Source organism: Marmota monax, unplaced genomic scaffold, assembly GCF_021218885.2.
Source record: "Marmota monax isolate L192 unplaced genomic scaffold, Marmota_monax_Labrador192_F-V1.1 WCK01_AAM20220418_F8-fsc00003, whole genome shotgun sequence".
Taxonomy (NCBI): domain Eukaryota; kingdom Metazoa; phylum Chordata; class Mammalia; order Rodentia; family Sciuridae; genus Marmota; species Marmota monax.
The window spans coordinates 6,700,446-6,724,358 of NW_026694084.1; the positions used below are offsets into that span (position 1 = coordinate 6,700,446).

The following is a 23,913-nucleotide window of genomic DNA, read 5'->3' on the forward strand; positions in this document are numbered from 1 at the left end:
ACTTCAGCCTCTGGAACTGCTTGTGCCACTGCGTCTGGGACACAATACCTTTATTTATTTATTTATTTTTACGTGGTGTTGAGATCGAACCTAGGTAAGTGCTCTACCACTGAGCCACAACCTAACCTCAAAGCACTAATAAGCACTAATGCTTGACCTGTATCTGGTTAAAAGTTGTGTGCATGGCTATCTGCAGTTGTTCTATCACCCGCCTTGTGGGGGGTAAAATGGAAGCTTTTGTCATTTAAAAGCTGTGGGAAGTGGGAAGACTGGGAGGAGAACACAAAAGAAACTCTCACCTGACTGGCGCCTGACTCCTCCCCAATGGATCGGCTGACCCCAATACAATGAACCCCTGGAACTACCCTCCTATCTTTCCCTAAATTAAGTCTATAAAACTCAGACCTTTGCTTTAGCCCAGCGCCATTTTTCTACTGTGAAAATGAACCACATCAGGTGTTTGACTGATTGACTCCCCAGCTGAATAAAGAAGAGCTTGGTGTTCCAAGGTCTGCTTCCCGCCTCCCGCCTCCATCATTTGTGCTTACAGTATGCTTCATTAAATCGTTTTTCTTTTCTTTTTTTTTTTTGCATTGTTGGAGATTGAACCCAGGGCTTTGGATATGCCAAGCAAGTTCTCTACCATGGAGCTACATCCCAGCTCATAATTAAATATTAACCGTTATAAGATTCTAGAAAGAAAATTATTTCTAAAAAAAAAAAAAAAAAAACTCTGTAGGGAGAAAGTGAAACAAATGCTAAGTTTTCATGTTCACAATGTTACTTATTATTTCTGCTCAGAGGCCTGAGGTGGGGGATGGAGTGGGGGATGGCTCTTGATTCCTTTAGGGTCCAGGTTTAAGCAATACAATAAGAATATGGCAGCTTTACAACTTTGTAAAATTCACCAGTGAAAGGAAAACGACTCTCGGAGTGACCAACAGTTCTTCATTGTGGCAGTGTCTAATAAATAGGAGAAAGAAAGAGAGAGAGAGAGAGAGAAAGGAAAAGAGAGAAAGGGAGGGAGCATGAGAGAGCAAAGAGAAGAAAAAGAAAGTGAGAGGAAAGAGAGAGAGGAGAGAGTGAGAGGGGAGAGAGAGAGATAGAGAGAGAGAGAGAGAGAGAGAGAGAGAGAGAGAGGAGAGAGGAGAGAAGAGAGACTGGGGGGGGGGGCAGGGCCCGGCAGGAGAGTTTTACAGCCCGGCACACCATGTTTGGCTCATACAGTAGTTGCTAAGGGTGTCATCTTCTGCTTTCAGGCAGACGGGGCAGGGGTCAGACGTCGGTTTCCCTAGCACCAGACGGGTGGGGGGGTCGAGTGTTCAGACTTGCGGCAAAGAAGATAAGGAACCAGACAGGTGAGGGTGTCAGAGTGTTCAGCCCACCCTGCAGCTAACATTTGTTCAGCCTGCTCCGCAACAACCAGTATAGCACACTTAACAGCCTTATCTGACATCATATTTCTTCCTACATAATCTACCCTTAAGAAATTTAAACTGAACTCCCCCCCCCCCTTGCTCCAAGTCTGAAATTAAACTTTTGCACGTGCTGAAAACCTATCAGAGAACTGAGATTCTTGACTTTCACAGAGGCTAACCTTGGATGAGGGCCTTCAAGATAAACAACAGCAACAAAAACAACAAACAAAAAATCAGCTGAGAGAAAATAAAGCACGAATTGTAGTCCTATCAATTCTCTTAACACTCTGTTGTGTCTTGCAGAGACCTCCAGGCAGTAATTGGCTTGATGATTGTTTCTTTAGAGCTGCAGTCATGATTAAAAATGCTACCCAAGCACAGCGAGGATGCCCTTGACACACATTCTATTTTCTGGGAAAAGATTACTACCATGGTAATTGGAGCTGGGAAGTGGAGACAAATTGCTCTCAGCGGGTTTCGGTAGTGGTTCAAAGTACTTCAGTTGACTGGAATCACACCATGCAGTTTTCCTTCCTCTAGTTTATAAGATAACCACAGTGATAGCATTGCACCTATGGATTATCTGCAGGACAGAAGTTGAAGGGGGAGGGGAACGCAACAAACACATTAGAATCTAGAATTCCTAACAAAAGTTACACCCACAGCCAGAGGAAAGACACAACGCCCGGAACTCCACTGTAGGCAGACTCTGGAACGGGCCTAGGGTGCAGCAATGATGTATTTATTTACTCCGGGATCTCAGAGCCCACAGCTGGCAAGAACCCGCGGTGACGTCACGAGCCCAGGCGCGGTCACGTGACGCAGGGCCGCCCCGCCCCTCCCTCTATCCTCCAGTCCGAGCCGCAGTCTTCGAGTGCAGGGTCCCGCCGCGGCAGCTTCTCGGAGCTTTCGGGGCAGCTCGGCGCCAGGCGAGTGGGTTAGCTGGTCTGGAGCGTGAGCGGCGGAGGAGCCGGCAGCAGCGACGCGGAGGGCCGAGAGCAACGCGGCCGACGCTTTCCCAAACTTGGTGGTGCGCTCGCGTCACTGCACCCGCCGCCCGAGCGATGAAGATGGTCGCGCCCTGGACGCGGTTCTACTCCAACAGCTGCTGCCTGTGCTGCCATGTCCGCACAGGCACCATCCTTCTCGGCGTCTGGTACCTGGTGAGTGCGGCCACGCGACGGGACGCACCTGCCAGGGCCGGGCGCGGGCGTCGGGGAGGCAGCACCAGGGCCCCGGGACCCCGGCCCGCGCCCTCACCTCGCTTTGCACGCCCCCAAGTTGGTCGGCCTCAGGGTTGGGTGACGCCGGCGCTCATCCGCCTAAAGTTATATTATTAGAAACTTAATTCTCCGGCCAGCCTGGCTGCAGTTCCCTGGGCTCGGCCAACCTGTGGCGGGGGGAGGCCGAGAGGCCGGGGTCGCGGGCCCGCGGTTAGGGGTCGTGGGGGCGGCGGCGATGGCTGCGCCCGGGCTGGGGGAGGTGGTGCGGTGAGGCGGGCTTCCGCGCGCGGGGCTCCAGTGTGTCTCACCGTGCGGGTGAAAGTGCGCTCGGGGACGCAGAACTCTGATCTGATCTGCATGGATCTGCATGGCTTGTGCTTCCTTCTTTCTTTCGTCCTAACCCCCTCAGGGTTTGGTTTTTTGTTAAGACGGCAGTGGAGTGGGGGGTGGGGGTCCTGGGTCCCTGGGGCAGTTCAGGTGCCTGTAGGGTCGCGTGCAAATTCGGCAGCTCAAACTCCCTGCGCGCATCGCTTCGGGTGTGCAGGACTTTCGCTCTTTTGCAGGTCCGGATCCAGTTGAAACGGTTGGGAGTTCTTGTTTGCCTTGTGAATGGGAACCCGACACTGTTTGTTTTAAAGCCCTTACTTTAGGAAAGCATTTGCTTTTAATTTAGTGTGTTTCAGTCTGCCGGGGAAGCCATTTTACACACCCACTTACCTCTTTCCTGCCCCTGGACAGGTGATCCCTTTACCTTTTCTCAACAGGCACAGCAGGCAGAATTGGCTTTTTGTTTGTTTTGTTCTTGTTTTTAGGTAGGCACTTTTAGGGTCTTATTTCCAACGGAGCGGTGGATTCTAGGGACCGTGAGGAAACCTGATGGAGTCTGTCCTGAGCCACCGTTGGGTGATTGTTGGCAACCCTAGACTGCACCAACTGAGTCGGATTCCTCTGCATTTTGAATTTTGTGACATCATGATAGAGAGTTAGACCCGAGCTGCTTTGCAGTGAATAGCGCTGCAGCACGAGGAAATGCTTTAAAAATGATAGTTAAGATCCAAGCACGGTAACGCACGCCTGTAATCCCAGCAACTCAGGAATCAGAGGCAGGAGGATCGCCAGTTCAAGGCAAGCCTCAGTAACTTAGTGATACCTTCAAAATAAAAAAAATAAAAAATTTTAAGAGCTGTGGATGTAGCTTAGTGTGGAACGCCCCTGGGTTCCGTTCCCAATACTGGGGGAAAAGGGAGTCAAATGGCAATGTGGAACTTTTCAATGAGAATGCATTATTATCTACTACAGCATGAGTCAGTATTTGTTGGCTCATAGGTAATACTTGGTCACTTTTTATATAATGGGGACATTATGTCGAATTGTCGTGTTATTTTTCAGAGCCCCCCCGACCCCATGATGCTCACTGTGCTGTTCATAGTTTCAGCTTTCCTTTAGTTCAGTGGCTAGCATAGCCATGCAGCAGAAATTTTTAGCTTTAAAAGCTTTCAAACTGATCTTTGGTCTGTGTGGGTTCTTACAGTGTATTGGCTTAACCCCCACTTTTCTAAAAACCAAGGAGTTATTTACAGACATTTAAAATCATAGTGAAAGGATGGTAAGTGGCTTCAAAACAGTTATTTTATTGATGATCAGGGAGACTATTTTATATAAGTGTCTAGTGTCCTCCTTGAAAATGTTCAAATCTGCAGACTTGCAAGTGCATCAGTGAATGTAATTTGTAAAATCTAGGGCACTGCATTAGGCAAATGTACTACATGATCTACAGGAAAGATAAATCTGCTTGAGCCCTGTTGTTGGCTATAATCCAACCAGACAGTATTGGTGTGATAAAAGGAGAGTACTCAGCACGCTTTGTCTGTTTGAGCATGCTCTTTGTGGGAAGTAGTTGTTGGTGTGTGTGCATTTACTTAGCATTTGAAAATATATGGCCTTTTGAAAGATAATTAGAAAGCTTTCCAGCAGATGTGTATAAGAATGCTGCTTTAGGTAAACGGGTAAGAAGCTTGGATTAAGAACAGGAAATCTATTGAAAGTCTTTTGCATTTCACAAAACAATTTTTGACTTTTTTAAAATTTATTTTTTAGTTGTTGTTGGACACAATATCTTTATTTTATTTATTTATTTTTATGTGGTGCTGAGGATTCAACCCAGGGCCTTGAACGTGCTAGGCAAGCACTCTACCACTGAGCCACAATCCCAGCCCCGGCTCCCCCCCCACCACCCAGTGAGTTTCTCTCATATTTAATATAATTTGATTATCCAAAACTAAGTTTCTGTGAATATATTGTTAAGATTGCCCTCTGGCTAGGGAGCAGAGCTACTGAGGAACACCACACCTTTCTACATCCTGCTCACGAGTCTTTACTCATTGACCAAATATCTCCCCTTGGGAAGTATATTGCTCATTTTTTTTTTTTTTAATATTTATTTATTTATTTATTTATTAGTTTTCCGCAGACACAACATCTTTGTTCGTATGTGGTGCTGAGGATCGAACCCGGGCCACACGAATGCCAGGCGATCGTGCTACCGCTTGAGCCACATCCCCAGCCCTTATATTGCTCATTTTTAATTGGTCTTTGTCTCCTTTTCATATTGATTTGTAGGAACTCTATTAATTTTGGATACCAGTCCTCTGTTAAATATTTATTTTGTGAATATTTTCACCAATATGTGGCTTTTAAAAAAAGTTGTTGACAGACCTTTATTTATTTTACATGGTGTTTAGAATCGAGCTCAGTGCCTCACATGCCAGGGCAAGTGCACTACCACACAATCACAGCCCAATATGTGGCTTCTTTATTCATTTTCATAATAGTATATTTCATAATGGTATATTTAATGAAATAGAAGTTTTAAATTTTGCCTTAAATTCAGGTTGTCAGTCGTTTTCTTTCCATGATTAGTATTTTTCCTTTAAAGATACTCTTATGTTTTATTCTGGAAGCTTTCTTCAAAAAAAAAAAAAAACTTTAGCTTTTATATTTGTGATCCATCTCAGATTAATTTTGGGTGTGATGGGCAATAGGAACTTAATAGTTTTTTGTTTTTTTTTAATTTAAAAGGCAGTTTAATTATTTTCCTTATCTTGGTTGTAGTGATGGTTCCACAGTATATCTATATCCATTTTTATATACATAATAAATCAAAACTTATCAAAACAAAAATAAAAGGCAATTTACCTAAGATGAAAAAGTTGATTATATAACTTAATAACTACAGACATCTTTCTTTTTTTTTTTTTTTTGTAGCCATAGATGGACAGAATGTCTTTATTTTATTAATTTTTATGTGGTGCTGAGGATCCAACCCAGTGCCTCACACGTGCTAGGCAAGCGCTTTGCCACTGAGCTACAGCCCCAGCCCAACTACAGACATCTTTGAATAGACAAGTAAGATGCTTGTCTATTTTCACAGAGTGAAGAGCAACTGGCCCTGGTTTCCAGAGGCATCATGATTTTAAAAGAAATACCTGTGGCGGATTGGTTGCTGTCTGGGGTTCCTCTCTTCTGTCACCAACAAAACTTAGCCCTGTGTATCTGAGAGCTCTGCATCCGTACATTCAACTAATGTCGGATTTTATCTGTATTGAATATGTATAGGTCTTTTTCCTTTCTCATAATGTCACTATAGGGAGTTCAAGGCAGTATCTCTGGTGGCTGAGGATTCCTCTACTGGAACCTTCTAAGCCCCTAACCAGAGTAGAAAAGAATTTAAGGAAGCTTCAGATTTTAACAAAGAGGAAGATCTTTATTAGAATGTGAAAGGGGAAGGCCTACATTCTTCAGGGTGGGGTTGGGTGGGGGTGATGTGTCTAGGGAAGCACTTGTTTTAAAGGGAATTGTGGGGGTGAGGCATGGGAGAAGTCATGGGAATGACACCAGCTTGGTCAATGCAGTTCTTCAATCATGGATCACAGGAGTTTATGGAGGATGGTCCTCCCCAGGATCTTCAGGTTGGCATCTTGTCTTCTGTCTACAAGTACCAGGGATTGGACCCAGGGCGCTTCACCACTGAGCTGCATCCCTAGCCCTTTTTATGTCTTATTTTGAGATGGGTCTCACCAAGCTGCTGAGGCTGGCTTTGAACTGGCCAACCTCCTGCCTTAGCCCTTGGAGCTGCTGGGATTACAGGCATGTGCCACCAGGCCCATCTTACGATAGATTTCTTAAAATATATCATCTTTGTTTTATCTGAAAGTAGTGAACACTGCACAAAGGCTTTAATCAAAAGAAGGCAATTTTTATACATGAGTGAATTTTCAGCAATTCTAAGATTTGTAGCTTTCTCAGAAGCTAGGGAGTGATTTTCTGGAGGAAAACTACGACTAGAGATTACTTTCCAGAGTGTCCCCTTCCCCTTTTTCTATCCCTTCAATAATCTTATTTATTTATTTAGTTGTAGTTAGGCACAATACCTTTATTTTATTTATTTTTATATGGTGCTTAGGATCAAACCCAGGGCCTTGCATGGGCTAGGCAAGCACTCTACCGCTGAACCACAGCCCCAGCCCCAGCCCCAATAAGCTTATTCTTCTTATTCTGAACTCCATGTCTGAAATCTTGGAGGGCAGATCTCCACAGCACCTCAGTGTCTCCAGAGGCCCCAGCTCCGGATAACAATGGGCCTTTTAGATTCATAACCCCAGCCGCACTTTCCTTCTCTTTTCCCTGTTTATTTCTTCTATCTCAGTTATTTCCTAAACAATACAACTAGTATAACAACAATTTATATCACATTTACATTGTATTAGCTCTTATAAGTAAACTAGCCAAGCTACAGTGTAAGGAAGATGTGCTAGATTCTATGCAAATACCGTCCCAGGATTCTGACATCCAAGGGGTGCCCTGAACCTTACTAATCCCCTGCAGATACTGAGGGTGAACTTCTCTAAATCTCAGTCCACTTTGATTATCTCCTTATTCTGTTCTGTTTTCATTCTTGTAACCATTTTCCTGGTTTTTTCCTCCTTAGGCTCTCCTTAGCTCTCGCTTGGCTACTGTCTTACAATGACTGGCCTTCCTCTTTAAACATTAACCTATTAGTGATGGAACATCTTACCCCCTCCCACCCACCCCCTCCCCTTCCAGGCTGTCCTTTCAGGCTTTAAACCCTGAAATTCTTTCTGATTTGATAAGCTTAAGTTTTTCTGTCCATCCCTGAAGCAAACATTGGGGTCAGGGATATAGGACTGGAATCTGCTGATGAATTTAAGTCTGAGATAGTCATCTTCTCTTGAACAATAGATGAGGAGGAATGTGAACTGGGGGCAAGATTAGCTTTATCTGAAACAGCCAGCCTGAGAGCCAAGGGACAATTCATTTCTCAAAGAATCAGACAATTACTGGGAGGAGGGGAGAATGTTGCCTGCTTAGGACACTCCTTAGGATAAAGTCGACATTTCTTAGGAATTTCTTTTTAAATATATATATATATATATATATATATATATATATATATATATATATATATATATTTTAGTTGTAGTTGGACTCGGTGCCTTTATTTTATTTATATTAGTTGGACTCAATGCCTTTATTTTATTTATTTATTTTTATATGGTGCTGAGGATCGAACCCAGGGCCTCACATGTGCTAGGTGAGCGCTCTACCGCTGAGCCACAACCCCAGCCCTAGGAATATTTTTTTTAATTAATTTCTTTTCTTAGGAATATTTTTACCATTAGGATCTGATTTTCTCACTACACACAAGGTATTCTTCTCCTTTGCCTTTCCTGTTTCACCATGCGGTACTGGTAGTTGGAAGTATTTGTCATTGACATCTGGGCTGAGTCCCCCTTTGCACACCTTTCATCCTTTTTCATAATTGTGTTTTAGGAATTTAGTTCTCAGCAAATACATACTGAATGCCTCTTTGTGCCAAACACTCTTCTTAAAGTGTATTGGTTTGCAAAGGATGAAAGTGGTCAGGATAGCTGGTCTCATTTGCTTTGTGACCTGGCCTTTCAGATCAGTTCACTTTGAGTGCAGTTCACTTTGAAGGTGTGGCTGGCTTGTGTACCCAAGCCTGGTGGCTTCTCTTTGTATGCCTAGTGTTAACAGCTATTGATTTTGGTGTGGGTACAGAAGAGTGAAACTGGCATTTGTAGAGTGATTGATAGTTTTTAGTGGGTTTTCACATTTGTTCTTATTTAGACCTCAAAGCAACCTTGGGTCAGACTGGATAGGTGGTGATATGCTCATTTAAGATTAATAGTTTTTCCAGCTGTTTGATTCAATGAGTTGGCCCGTAATTCTGTCACGGGAGAAGAGATGTCTCCTGTCTGAGGAATTCCCAGGACTTGTGAGGTTCTTGACATAGGTGATGGATCAGCATGAGCCACACAAACGCATAGACAGAGGTAGACACATCTTCAATGGGAGAATGCGGGCTGTCTCAAGAGCAAGAATCCTTGCCATGGGTTGGGGTCCAATATTTATATCAGGTGCTGGACTGGAGGTGGATCCAGTGTGGAGCTATGCAATTTTGCCCCAGTTTTCCTGTGTTTGTGTGTGTCTCATTGTACTAGGGCACCGGCCAAAGTTTACAACTATGTTTTCTGCATCTCAGTAGCTTGAGGACATTTCAGTGGGTTGAGGTATTCCCCTTAAGATTCCATATTTCTCCTTATCCTAAATCCCTCTCTCAGTTCCAGGACAAAATATGGACTGTTTCATGGTACTTATAGTCCCTATTTAGGCCTAGTGTTTCCCCCACTATGCTAGATTATAAAAGACTAAAACACCAGGATAAAGAGTTTGGATTCAGGGGCCAGGGTTGAAGTTCAATGGTAGAGCACTGGGTTCCATCCTTAGCACTACATAAAAATGAATAAATAAAGGTAAAATAAAGGAGTTGTTCATTTACAATTAAAAACAAAATATTTTGTTTATTTGTTTATTTATTTTGGTGGTGCTGGGAATTGAACCCTGGGCCTTGTGGTGCATGCAAGGCAAGCACTCTACCAACTGAGCTATATCCCAGCCCAACAAAATATATATATATTTTTTTAATATTTATTTTTTTTTTAGTTATCGGCGGACACAACATCTTTGTTTGTATGTGGTGCTGAGGATCGAACCCGGGCTGCACGCATGCCAGGCGAGCGCACTACCGCTTGAGCCACATCCCCAGCCCCCCCAACAAAATATTTTTTAAAAGAGTTTGGATTTATGTATTTGGGTACCGGGAATCATTGAGTCATTGAAGAATTATGAACAGGGGCAATATGATAAGCAGCTTTTAAGGAAGATGGAAATGCAGGCTGTTTTAGATGGGTGGAAACCAGGTCAGGGTGTGTTATAATTGTCTAGATATGAAATATAGAGCAGATAACCTGTTCTTGCCAGCCCAGGTCTCCATTTGCTAATGGTGTGAGTAACATAGATGGAGGTTTTTGTCGGTGAATGATGTGTCTCTTGTCACCCAGACTTTAACCATCTGATTTAAGGAGTGCACTCCATTTGAATAGTGAGGAATACTGGGTTTTTAAAAAGTCCAGTTTCTTTCCTTCTTGCCCCTGCCACCTAGAATAAAGGCTCAAATGCCTTAAAATGTTGGCTGGTAGAAGTCTCCACTGCTCAGTCAGTAAGTAGATCTTGCTATTGGTTCCACAATTCTGAGAGGGAAAAAGGACCCAGGCTTTGCAGTGAAAAACCATAATTAAAATAATTTGTAATTGTTAATTGGCTTTATTTTTGCACTCTAGAGTTGGGCATTGCTTCATTCTCTAAAATAAGGATTTATAGAATGGAAAGGGATGAAGAAAGCAGAACCAGAGAATAAAAAGCAAATTGATTGTTTCAAAGTTACTCTCCAGTGAGGCTAGACAGGAAAACTGTACAACAGGAAAGTAACTGGTGTCAGGTTTCTTCAGTTACCTTTCTTTGTGTAAAAGGATTAAAGTCCAGGGAACTTCATTATCTTGCCAATTGACACTGGCTGGTTTGGGAAGTTTGGCTCTTTTAATCCTGATTTCTTGGAAGGCCAGATAAAGCAATTTAGATTCCATTTGGTGACCTGGAACTGAGCATGAGTGACGCCATTTTATTTTATTTTTTTGTGGTGCTAGGGATTGAACCCAGGGCCTTGTACATGCATGGCAAGCACTCTACCAACTGAGTTGTATCTATATCCCCATCTCTCCATTTTGATTTTCAGTCTTATGTGTGGGACCTAGCTAGTTCAGGAGTTTAGGTCAAAACAATGACCTCCTGCAATTTATTTTTTTGGGGGGGGTATCAGGGATTGAACCTGGGCACTCAACCACTGAACCACATCCTCAGCCCTTTTTTGTATTTTATTTAGAGATAGGGTCTCACTGAGTTGCTTAGCACCTCTTTTGCTGAGGCTGGCTTTGAACTTCTGATCCTCCTGCCTCAGTCTCCCAAACTGCTGGGATTACAGGCATGAGTCACCACGCCCAGACAATTTATTTTTGGTACAGGATCTTCCTAAACTGCCCAGTCTGGCCTCAAACTTGTGATCCTTCTGCCTCAGCCTCCTGACTGGGATTAGAGGTATGTGCCACTGTGCCTGGCTGGATAGGCAGTTTATACCCGATAAACCTAAACAGGAAACAGATGAGGGTGGGCATCAACTAGGCTGATCTCCTGTCTAATGACAGCCTTATTTCTAAGCCTCTGAGGATCACTCTCTTGTCCATAAAGCTATAATAACTACAGATTAAACCCAGGGGCGCTACACCCCCATCCCTGAGTCTTACTGAGTTGCTTAGGGCCTCACTGAGTTGATGAGGCTGGCTCTGAACTCCATCCTCCTGCCTCAACCTCCTCAGCCACTGGGATTACAATGTGCACCACCGCACCTGGCTTAGTTTGTTTCTTTGTTCTCTTCTTCCTTTCCTCATTCCTCTTCCCTCTTCCTTTTGCAGGTTTTACGGAAGACTTCCGGTGTGCTAGAAATTGTGCCAGGTGCTGGCAATACGTAGAGTGTTGATTCAAAATAGACCCAGTCCTGCCAGCATGGAATCTGTGGTGGAGCAGATGAAATAAATATTAATCAGTAATTAATATATTCTGGTAATAACACAAGTCACTAGGAACATAGCTGTCGTAAATGGTATAAAGAAGGATGTGTGGCATTCTGATAAGACATAAAAGAGGCAAGAGTGTTGATCTGACAGTATTTTTGGGGGGGTGGGGGTACTGGGAATTAAACCCTCGTACCAAATGAAAAGTTAGTAGGTATTCAAATCATTCCACAGTCATAATTAGTGTCCTCTAAAGGAAAAAAAAATACAGGCACTTTACCACTGAGCCACATCCTCAGCCTTTGTTTTTTTAAACTTTGAGTCTCACTAAGTTGCTTAGGGCCTTGCTAAATTGCTGAGTCTGGCCTAGAACTTGTGATTCTCTTGCCTCAGCCTCCAGCGTTGCTGGGATTACAGATGTGTGCTACCACACCCAGCTCTCTGACAGTGTGTATTCAACTGGAAAAAAATAGTCAACTTATTAACACTGATTACTAGTATATGAGGACTTACTTAATTGTTTTTTTTTCTTTTGTTGCTGTGTTTCAGATAGACTTGATTTTTTTCTTATCCATTTTTGTTCCTATTTTCTATATTGGAAATCACACTCAAATAATAGAAATACTTGAGTGGTTCATTTCTGATTTTTTCCCCCCAATGCTGGATTGAACCCAGGACCTCACACATGCTAGGCAAGTACTCTACTGCTGAGCTACCTTCCCAGCCCTCACTCCAGAGGTTTTTAATATGTACACTTATCAAAAGTCCAGAGTTACTATTTTTGCCTTTCATTTGAGTAATACAAGTTCTTTAACTTCAGTCATTTATATCTTATGTTTTTTGTGACCTATCTATCTATCTATCTATCTATCTATCTATGGTATTTAGGATTAAATCCAGGTGTGCTACATCCCCAGCCCTTTTTTTATTTTGAGACAGGGTTTCACTAAATTGTAGACACTGGCCTTGAATTTGTGATCCTCCTGCCTCAGCCTCCCAGATAGCTTGATTATAGGTGTGTGCCACATTCGCAGCCCTATGTCTTTTTAGTGTCTTTTTAAAAAGTTCCTCTAAACATTGACAGTACAATGTTTAAAACTATACACATATTTATATTTTTCTTTGTCCAATATTGTCTTATTTTACAGTTGCTATAATTTTTTATTTAAAAAATGGATACTTTGGGGCTGGGGCTCAGTGGCAGAGCGCTTGCCTAGCATGCGTGAGGCACTGGGTTCAATCCTCAAAACCACATAAAAATAAACAAATAAGATGAAGATATTGTGTTCATCTACAACTACACATACACACACAAAAGAATACTTTAACACCCAAGACAATGAAACTCTGTGGTCCATCATTCTCTTTTACACTGCAGATCTGCTGTCTAGGATTACTGTCCTATTAGAAGTACTTCAGATTTCCTTTATTCCTTTAGTGAGTATCTGTAAGTGGTGAATTCTTTTTTTTTTTTTTTTTTTTTTAATTTTTTTAGTTGTACACAATACCTTTATTTTATTTATTTTTATGTGGTGCTGAAGATCCAATCCAGGGCCTCACATGTGCTAGGCGAGCGCTCTACCGCTGAGCCACAACCCCAGCCCCAGTGTAAGTGGTGAATTCTGACAGCAGTTCTTTGGAAATGTTTTTATTTGACCCTTATTCTTGAAAGATATTTTTTGCCGGATATCCACGTCTAAGTTGACAGGTTTTTTTTTTTTTTTTTAAATTTAGTTATTCATGGACACAATATCTTTATTTTGTTTATTTATTTTTATGTGGTACTGAGGATCGAACCCAGGTCTCACACATGAGAGGCGAGCGCTCTACCACTGAGCCACAACCCCAGCCCCTAAGTTGACAGGTTTTGTCACAGCACACTGAAGCTGTCCTGCTGTCTTTTGACCTCTATTTTGGTGCTGAGAATCCAGCTGTCAGTCTGACTGGATATTTGATTCCTGCTGATGGAGGTGGGTCTTATTGTTCTACCTTCCTTAAGCTCTGGTCATGCTGAAGCTACTGGTCTGTAGAGCACACTTTGGGTAGCAGTGGTTTAACAGACACATACATTACGGATGCAAAACTCCTTTTCTTAGAGTCATTCCTTTGTTGGGCTGATGTTGTGGCTCAGTGGTAGAGTGTTCACCTAGTGCATGTGAGATACTGGGTTTGATCCTCGGCACCACATAAAAATAAATAAATAAGTAAAATAAAGGTATACATATGTGGAGTATAACTTATTTAAAAAACTTTCCTTTATAGTTAAAACTTGGTTAGTTTTTATTCAAAATGTATTGAAAAAAAATCTTAATATTCTGAAGTCCATATGAAAGTAAGAATAGAATCTTAAATAAAAGATTTTTCCAAATTTATATTAGCAACAGATACTTTTTCTAGATAATCTTTTCAGTAGTTTACTTTGAGAATGACTAAGAACAAAGGTCTTTAAATACCATAGATTTTTTTTTTTTTGAGAGAGAATTTTTTAATATTTATTTTTTAGTTTTCGGCAGACACAACATCTTTGTTTGTATGTGGTGCTGAGGATCGAACCCGGGCCGCACGCATGCCAGGCGAGCGTGCTACCGCTTGAGCCACATCCCCAGCCCAATACCATAGATTTTTAAAGTAATCTGATAGTGTTTTTTGTAGAATAACTTATCAAATATTGATATTATCCTGAAAAATGTTCCATTACCTAAATTCATAGTGATGAATATTTGGAAAGGAAAAGGCATATTCAACACTTCAGCATTATGATTACAAAACATTTCTTTGTCTAAGAGGTGGTTGAAATATATATATTTGTGTTTGATTTAGTTTGATTAAGACTTTTCAAAAAAAGTTAGTAGTCAAAATGACTTTTTTCTTTCAATTCTAGAAAGATGTTTCCATCTTTGACTTTAATTTTAAAATTTGTTTTTGGATGTGTTGAAAGTGTTGCCATTAGAAAATTTAACTATAAAGCACAGTTTAATAACAGGGTTTTCTTTGGAGGGGGGGGTCAGTATCACTGAGCTACATCCCCAACCCTTGTTATTTTATTTTGAAACAGGGTCTCACAAAATTGCCCTGGCTTCTCTAGAACTTGTGATCCTCCTGTCTCAGTCTCCAGAGTGGCTGGGATTACAGGTGTGCGCTGCTGCGCCCAGCATACCCTGTTCTTTGTGTGTGTGTGTGTGTGTGGGGGGGGTACCAGATTGAACTCAGAGGCACTCAATGACTGAGCCACATCCCCAGCCCTATTTTGTATTTTAGTTACAGACAGGGTCTCACTGAGTAAGTTGTTTAGTGCCTTGCTTTTGTTGGGTCTGGCTTTGAACTTGTGATCCTCCTGCCTCGTCCTCCCTAGCCACTGAGATTACAGGCATGTGCTACTGCGCCTGGCCTACAGCCCTATTCTTCTTCTTCTTAATAATATTTAAAATGTCAGTAGATACTTATTTACTTATTCATTTATATGCAGTGCTGAGAATCAAATCCAGTGCCTCACACATGCCAGGAAAGTGCTCTACCACTGAGCTACAACCCCAGCACTACAGCCCTGTTCTTGAATGGAATAAAAAATTTATAATTGGTTAAGCCTGTTTCTTTTTCTCTTTACTTTCATTCTGTTTTATGAGTTTCACTTTTGTCTTTGGTGAACAGCTTTTAGAAAGAAAGCACTCTTAACATTATGTAAAAACTAATTAGGGGGTTTGGGAGGTGTAGCTCAGTGATAGAGCACTTGCCCAGCATGTGTGAAGCACTGGGTTCGATCCTCAACACCATATAAAAATAAATAAAGTTATTGTGTCCATCTGCAACTAAAAAATATTTTTAAAAAAACTAAACAGGGAGTAAAAAAATATGACTTCAGTGTTTGAAAGTATATTTTATGCTAATCCAAGTTGTTGCAATAGGCTGCTACAAATAGGGCCTCACCGACCTCCTGGGAACAGTGTGTTAGAACACAAAGAACACCTTGTTTGTAGCACCGAAAAATTAATTTGGCCATTTTGTACTCCCTGTTTTTTTCTACATCCTCTGAATCTCTGAGTACTTCATATTTTTATGTACAGAGCTTAGCTCTTCATTGCCCATCCCCCAAACTAAGCTCTGAGCTGGGTCTGCCTCTTTCTATTCAGAAATTCAGAATGTTCTCTCACACTTGACTCCCACATCCTGCACTCCTAAGTCTCCCACTCACTCTTTGGATATCCTTGCTGTTGCCTCCGCAAGGGGACCATCCTTTGCCTTTGCCCACTGTCTAGACACCTTTCTCATTAATTAACATGGACCTGTGTTCAGAGTATATAATGGCGTCTTGGCCTGAATGAAGACCAGAACCCAACCACATCCATTCAGAGAAACTGGGATTGCTTCTGCTGCGGTGGCAGGCTGGTTTCATTTTATACATCAACTTACTGAGAAACGGAGAGTGGCTGCCTGGAACACTCCCTTGAGAAGAATTATGAAGCCTACTGCCAGAGATCAGTTTGCAGAGTTGGCCAGGGCTTGTGAATGGGGTGTGGTGGCTTCTTGGAAGAAAGTGTATTACTGGGAAGAGCATATTTCACACTTGTGATCAGAGTCACCATTTGAGTCTCATTGTGTTCATGTTTCCTCTGGAGTTAGTGCTCACCTGTCGAATGGTGTAATAGTAACCCCATTTCATATGGAGGCTTAGCTGCTTAAGTATGACTTTTTTGGAGGCGGGTACCAGGGATTGAATTCAGGGGCACTGGACCAATGAGCCACATCCCAGCCCTATTTTCTATTTTATTTAGAGACAGGGTCTCACTGAGTTGCTTAGGGTTTCTTGCTGAGGCTGGCTTTGAACTCCAAGCTGCTGGGATTATAAGCATGAGCCACTCTATCTGGTTTGTAACCTGGAAAGTTATTTTTAGCTTTAGCAGTTTGAAGCATTAGTGCCATTATTATCCAGCTTAGAGGATCATTTTCCTGTTTGTGTTTCTTGGAGTTTTTCTTAACAGTTCTTAGTCACTTCGTCTGATACTTTAAAATTTGCTGTAACTTTTGTCTCGATTTCCAAGTCTGTTACTTTCTGGTGTTAATCATGTCATCTTCCTGTAAATTCTTTCAACCACACACCACCCCCCTTTGCTGCTAGTGTAGCAGAGTTCATTTTCACTCTGAATGGAGCATCAGGTTTATTTGATTCTTTACCCCAGTAGATAATGGGCTACCTTGGGATTTGCCATAATATATATGTAATGATTAGCATAATCCCTGGCATATGTGTGTTGCTTAATTATGTGCACAGTTGAAGGAATGAGTTAAATGAATGTTACAGCATTTATTTTACATTTTACTTGGCAGGTGAAATGTGTTTTTCCCAGTGAACTACTAATCCTTACGGGCAGGGATCATATCTTAATCATCTCCATATAACCCAGTTTCCAGTGGAGAGTTCAGCACAGAGTTGGAGTTAATTTATTTAATTTCTTAGGCGAATATGATTAGGTAAATTTAGCCCCACCCCCACCCCTGCCCAAATACCATGATTGAGTTGAAATAGCAACAAACAGGACTATGTTGAGGGCCTTATTTTCTTATTTAAAATTCCAAATGTATTTTGAGAGTTCTAAAATTTAGATTTTTTTTTGGTGTGTGTGGGTGGTACTGATGTTTGAACACAGGGTACTTTACCACTGAGCCACATCTTCAGCTCCTTTTTTGAGACAGGTCTCACTAAGTTGCTAAGGCTGATCTTGGACTTTTGATCCTTCTGCCTCATCAGAGTCACTGGGATCATAGGCATGTGCCTGACTTGTGAATATTTTCTTATCATTAACTTTTTAAAAAAAATATTTTTTAATTGTAGATGGACACAATATCTTTAGTTTTTATGTGGTGCTAAGGATCGAACCAAATGTCTCGCACTTGCAAGGCAAGTGCTCTGCCACTGAGCTATAGCCCTAGCCCCTCATTAACATTTTTTTTTTTGATTTTTTTTTTTTTTAATATTTATTTTTCAGTTTTCGGCGGACACAACATCTTTCTTTGTATGTGGTGCTGAGGATCGAACCGGGGCCGCACGCATGCCAGGCGAGCGCGCTACCACTTGAGCCACATCCCCAGCCCCCCTCATTAACATTTTTAAAAATATGATTTTAATGCTTGCATAGGAGTCTGATACTTGCTGTAATGTTATTTAGCCATTCTACTTTCAAGTTTTCATTATTATAAAAGTCTGCAGTGATCGTTTTTTGAATTCAACTTTCTGTGTTAATTACTATCTCCATGGGTTTGAGTGTTCTTAAGATTCTTTTTTTAAAATTTTTTAATTAAGGGGCTGGGGATGTGGCTCAAGCGGTAGTAGCCTGGCATGCGTGCGGCCCGGGTTCGATCCTCAGCACCACATACATGTTGTGTCCGCCGAAAACTAAAAAATAAATATTAAAAAAATAAATAAAAAAAATTTTTAATTAATTTATTATTTTATTTTTATGTGGTGTTGAGGATCGAACCCAGTGCCTCACATGGGCGAGGCAGGAACTCTACCACTGAGCAGCCCCAGCTCCTCCTTAAGGGTCTTTTGTGGAGGCTTAAAAAAAAAAAATGTACCAACCAACCATTCCTCTTTCAAGCCGCAAATCTCTCTTCTTTTTTAGAACTGATACATGATTTAAGGGTGAAAAGCTCTTTTGGATCCCTGGGAGAACATACCCCTTAAGTAATTGGATAGAAGTTGAATTTATTTACATGTGGAAGTAATCATTGTCAAGAACAAGGAAAAATATGTGACACCACAGGAACAGTTTGTACATGACATGTCAAAACAGACAAAGGAACCCAAATGCATGTGAGCAGTAACTGAAGGAGGGCTGAACGTGCCCTCTCCTGTCTTCTGCATTGAGATTAACTGTGGTCATTACGTAATTGCTCCTGGCCATCTTCCTGGTTCTCATTTGTGGTGCTATTTCATTCTTGGTCAAAATTGATGATTGGGTGATTTCTCTTTTCTCCTTTTGGGAAATTCTCCTTACCCAATGTTCTTTAACTTGTATTTGAACTTTACCATCTGACCACGTTGCTATGACTAGCCCCACCCCCAGGTCCTCATGGGTCATTCCCCAGAATCCGCTTTATCCTTGATGTGCCAAATTCCCATCCAACTATTGAGGTTTTACAAAATAACACAGTAAAGACTCATCACCACAGATCTTCTGTTTGGAAAATCCCTCCTTCTGATTAAAGAGCGCAGGAGTGAGTCATTCATGGAGGGAAAGATCTTACCATCTTTCTTTGGGTTCTCTCTCTGTCTCCTTTATTTGGATACCTCACAAAATGCAGGGGCAACTTTAAGAGCCTTGGCCCCAGGACCCATGGTAGCTGTGAACATCAAAAGGGCTGCAAGGCTGAGATTTGGGGGTGGATATGATTATTCCAAGTAAAGCAGGGCAGAGTCAGGCATGGGCACCAGGACCTCCTCTAGAGAGAGAAGGACACACACCAGACCAGTAGACAGAACTCTGTTGTCAGACTCGGGTGGAAGCTACAGAGACTGATTGGGGGAAGCAGAAATGTTCCAAGCAGTCACAACTCCGCATGAGTACCTGAGCTGGATAATGAGAGGCGGTCAGAGGACAGGTAGAGCAGCCAACAGCTTGATTATATGGCTATCCCTCAGGTAGGCACTGGACAGTGAATCTAAAATCAATCTTCTGGTAGTCCCCCTAGCAACCTTCCTGATTTCTGTTAATGACAAGACAACTTCAGGCTACCAGGCTTGAAGTCTCAGAGTCTTGTTGGCTTCCCTTATCCTTCATCTTTGCATCTGGTCCGTTACTGCATCTCTGTAGATTCTGCCTCCATGTGGAAAGCCTTGGGGTCCCAACCTTGGCTCTGCCATGCAGGGACCCAAGGTCAAGGTACTTAACTTCTCCAGCTAACATGGGAGATAAGTCTCATAGGGCTGTCTTACAGGGTTGTCGGGGAAGTATAGATGAAGTGGATAAGATTATCACCTCTCAACAGCAGTCTCCAGAGTCGGTCCCTTCCTTCCTTTTAGGTTCCCCACCGCTGTCAGTTTTAGCTTCCTTAACCACATAGTTCTGATACATCACGTTCCACCTCAAAGGCTTTACATTATCTGAGGAGCTAATAGAACAAAGTCCCCAATCCCTATCCTTGTTTTGAGGGCTCCTCACTATCTGGCCCCCATCCTGCACCTCTAGCTTCTTCTGCTAAGAGTTTCCTTCATGGACCCCTTACCCCTACCCCACCCTACCATGCTCCAGCCAAACTGAGCTAGCTTGCTCTTTTCAGTCCCTCCTTCCTACCATGTCCTCTCTCATGCTTGGAACTGTTCTTTTCCAAATCCTGCTGGTCATTCCAGTCCCTGCTTAAGTGCTGCCATCTCCTTTACAATTTTCTGTCACCTGCCTCAGCTCCAGGTTTCAGAATTATCTTTCTCCTTGAGGTTTAATTCTTTCTCTGAACTCTTATCATGCTTACTCTTTTTTACGCTTTGTGTTATTTGGGTACAGACTTTTTCACCTCTTATTCTGAGTCCTTGGAGTTCTTCCTAAGCACTTAGCAAAGTACCTGATATGTTGTAGGCAGTTAGCGACTGTTGGGATGAGGAAGCCTGATTGAGAGGTGACAGATTCCTTGGAACTGAAAGGACAGGAAAGCAGCTGCTAGATCTGGAAAACAGGTGAGTTTTCTGATGCCAGACAAGAGCTTTTACAGTTCTTATTGCAGTGCGCACGACAGGTAAGGAAACTGACTGGCAGTCACTGTCATTAGGTGTTTTACATATGTTCACTCCTTCCTTCTAGGCAGAGGACATTGTCCCCTTACTACACTTACAGTGAAATCCAAATTCTTCAGGTGGCTCTTACAGGATTCCTAAAGTGGCCATCTATTTCCTTAGCCAGGCTCAGCATGGCACTAACTCTTCTCCTCCATCTTCATCTTCATCCTCTTTTTTTTTTTTTTGTACTTGGTATTGAACTCAGTGAGTCCACCCTCTGCTTTTTGATATTTTATTTAGGGACAGGGTTTTGCTGAGTTGCTTAGGGCCTTGCTAAGTTGTGGAGGCTGGCTTTGAACTCTGTCCTCCTGCTTCAGCCTCCCGTCCAGCTCTTGTCTTTTTTTCTTACCTTCCCTCCTCTACCCCTCCTTTGCAGTTTCATCCATGAATCCCACATTTGTGTTTTCCAAAGCACATTCCTATGAAATTTCATTGGATATTACTTTCCATTATCTTTCACCTCTTTTTCAAAGATAATAGAGGGAATGAAATGCCAAGAAAACCTTACAGTTTATCAAGTAACATCTTTGCATACCACAGTGATGTCCGCTCTAGGACTTGGCCTGTGCGTGTTTCGAACAGTTTTCTTAAAAACTGTTTTCTTAAAAATTTTCTTAAAAACCAGGGATTGAACCCAGTGATTTCTACCACTGAGCCACTTCCATAGCTCTTTTTTTCTTTTGAGACAGTCTCACTAAGTTGCCGAGGCTGGCTTTGAACTTGGCAGTCCTCCTGCCTCAACCTCCCAAGTTGCTGGGATCTCAGTTACATGTCACCGTATCCAGCCTGAAGTTTTCTTCAAGTAATTTGCTAATCATACTCTGTTCAGAGTGTGCTAAGAGGTGTTTGTTGTCTGTCTTTGGAGAGAAACAAAATGTGGTAATTTTAATAACTACTGTGGGAAGGGTGACTGGGTGACTTGTACATTTTAAAAAAAGTTTAACCACATGCTTGTTTTGTGTCTTTTTAAAGTAATTATACATATGTGTACTCTGGGGAGTTGCTATTTTTATTACTAAATTTTTTTTTCAAAGAACAATCAGCTGGGTACCACAGAGCATGCCTGTAATCTAGTGGCTCTGGAGGCTGAGGCAGGAGGATCATGAGTTCAAATCCAGCCTCAGCAATAGCGAGCCCCTGTCTCTAAATAAAAAATACAAAATAGGTCTGGGAACATGGCTCAGTAGTTGAGTGCCCCTGGAAAATGAAGGGGAAAAGTTTCAGTCAGTTCCTTGCTTAAATTCTAGAATACTTCTCCCAGAGCCCCATAGAAGTTGGTACACTTGAGTCTTTCTTAGCAAGGACAGTTAGGAAAAATAAAGGAAATAGAAATACAGAGGTCGAGCGGGCAGGAGTTTGCAGTTGGTTGGACATGGGGGATGAAGATGGTGAGCTCAAAGATAACATCAGCTTGCAAGGCATGAATGGGAGACTTTCTAAGAAGTTCAGTTTTGGAATTGAAATTCCTGGAGTCAAATCCTGTCTCTGCAATTTGTTAGCTACTCGTTCTTGGTTTGGGCAGTGTTCTTTACCTCAGCTTCAGTTTTCTGTATTCCTACAAAATAGGAATCGCTTAGCACCTATTTTGTTCTTGTTTTTTTTGGCCATATTGGGGATTGAATTCTGTGCTAGGCAAGTACTCTACCACTGAGCTACATCCCAGCCCTTTTAATTTTATTTCAGAGAGGGTCTCACCAAATTGCCTAGGCTGGCCTCAAACTTGGCATCCTCCTGCCTCAGCCTTTTGAATACTTGGGATTACAAGTGTGCCTGGTTTAGCACCTACCTCATTCAGTTATTGTAGGGCTTAAGAGTGAGAATCCTCATACGGTGCTTAGCATGGTGCCTGAGTATTGTCCATTTTCACTTATTAATGGTGATACTGTAGAGAACAGAGAAAAGGAGGAGCAGAGCAGGGAGAGGTTAAGGATTGAAGAGAATTTCTACTTGGACAAGCTGAGGGCAGTGTACTCTGCAGAATCCAGAAGATGGAGATGTGGGCCTGCCCTAGACAGTAGCTTTCCATTTGTTCTCTGACAGTTTCCTGGAAGGTCTCACAGCTCCCATGGTTTGATCCTGTGAAAAACGGTCACCTGAAAAAGCTTGGGTTGCTCTCCCTTAGCTCATGAGAGCGCGCTTGGCTGACTGCAGAGTTTTTGTGTTTTTCAGCCGCTGTTGTCTGTTTGGTACTGGGCCCAGGGGTAGGGTGGGGCGAGCCAGGTAAGCCCACCTGTCATCTGGGCATCAACCTTGTTGCCCTTGTCTGTGTCCACACTGAAAGGTGCTCCTGTCTTGGGGACCCATGTCAGCTGTCTCAACAGCAAAGCCTAGTGTTGAGAGTAAAGCCGCTGTGAAATTAAACTCCATATGGTTACTCTAGGTTTTATTATTATTATTTTTTTTTCTTATTTCAGATCATCAATGCGGTGGTACTGTTGATTTTACTCAGCGCCCTGGCTGATCCAGATCAGTACCATTTTTCAAGTTCTGAACTAGGAGGGGACTTTGAGTTCATGGATGACGCCAGTAAGTACATCAGATAACAATTGTAGTTATTTTGGGATTTACAAGGGCAGGGAAGCCAGCTGCGTGTCCTTCCTATTAGGTTACAAATATTGATTCACAGGCCCCCTTGAGCTGATACTTGAGCTCTCTTTTCTTTGTTAAAAATGAAGTCAGTGGAATAATTTTTGTGCTGCCCATGTTTTATCTCTGCTCTGAACTACTTTATCCATTTTTTTAAAGTTATTATTTTGTTACAGACTTTTTATGTGGCCTTTTGACCGATTTTAGGAGAAGGAATCAATGGCAGGAAGGAAGATTAAATGAAGTATGGGTATCTCATTGTGCATTTCGGTATTTACCTCTCTTCCAGGAAGTGATGATGTTCCATTCTAGAAACTCTGTTGCCCTTTATTTGTTGAATTTGAGGCCTCTTTCCAGCAAATGGGCTGTGGGTATGGGGAAAGTGGGGAGGAGGCACCAGCTCCCAGGCATCTGCAGCCTGAGCATTGAACACGGTAGTCATGCTGCATCCAAGCTGAGAGGCAAAGCTGTGCAGAATGCTAGACAGAAGATAGGGCAAAAGTGTTTACATCATTTGGCTTTGAAAAATTCATGTGAGTTGGAAGAAGTGGCTGGAAGGCAAATTAAGGAGGAGAGAGTATGGCCCAAGGTACAAAGATACAATTTAAGAAGAGAATGGGAACATTTGAAAGATAGGATTGTGGATTTTATTCTCAGAATGAGAAAAAGCTATTCAGTGCTTTTAGGTAAATGCATAAAATGATGTGTATCTTGAAGTCTTTTTTTTTTTTTTTCCCCCTGAGAGTGCATTTAGAGACTGACTGCAAACAGAGCCTGGGATTTTGGTTTTGGGGCCATTTTTTACAGTCTAGGTGGCACTGGAGATGGAGAGACAGAAGTTGGTGGTCTGGGCAATAAGAGAAAGGGAAAAATCAAAGATGACTTACTCTCCAGCTTGACAGGATGATTGTTAGTCT

At 42.2% G+C, this 23,913-nt stretch overlaps 1 protein-coding gene across 1 annotated transcript in view; it reads left to right on the top strand.

Moving 5' to 3' along the window:
• The first annotated feature begins 2,253 nt into the window (after positions 1 to 2,253).
• The window catches only part of Laptm4b (lysosomal protein transmembrane 4 beta), a 61,135-nt gene continuing 39,475 nt past the window's right edge, over positions 2,254 to 23,913 (top strand). Inside the window, exons 1-2 of the mRNA XM_046464797.2 lie at positions 2,254 to 2,581; positions 22,825 to 22,936. Coding sequence (XP_046320753.1) covers positions 2,483 to 2,581; positions 22,825 to 22,936 — 211 coding nt within the window. The 5' untranslated portion in view covers positions 2,254 to 2,482. The remainder of the gene's footprint in view (positions 2,582 to 22,824; positions 22,937 to 23,913) is intronic.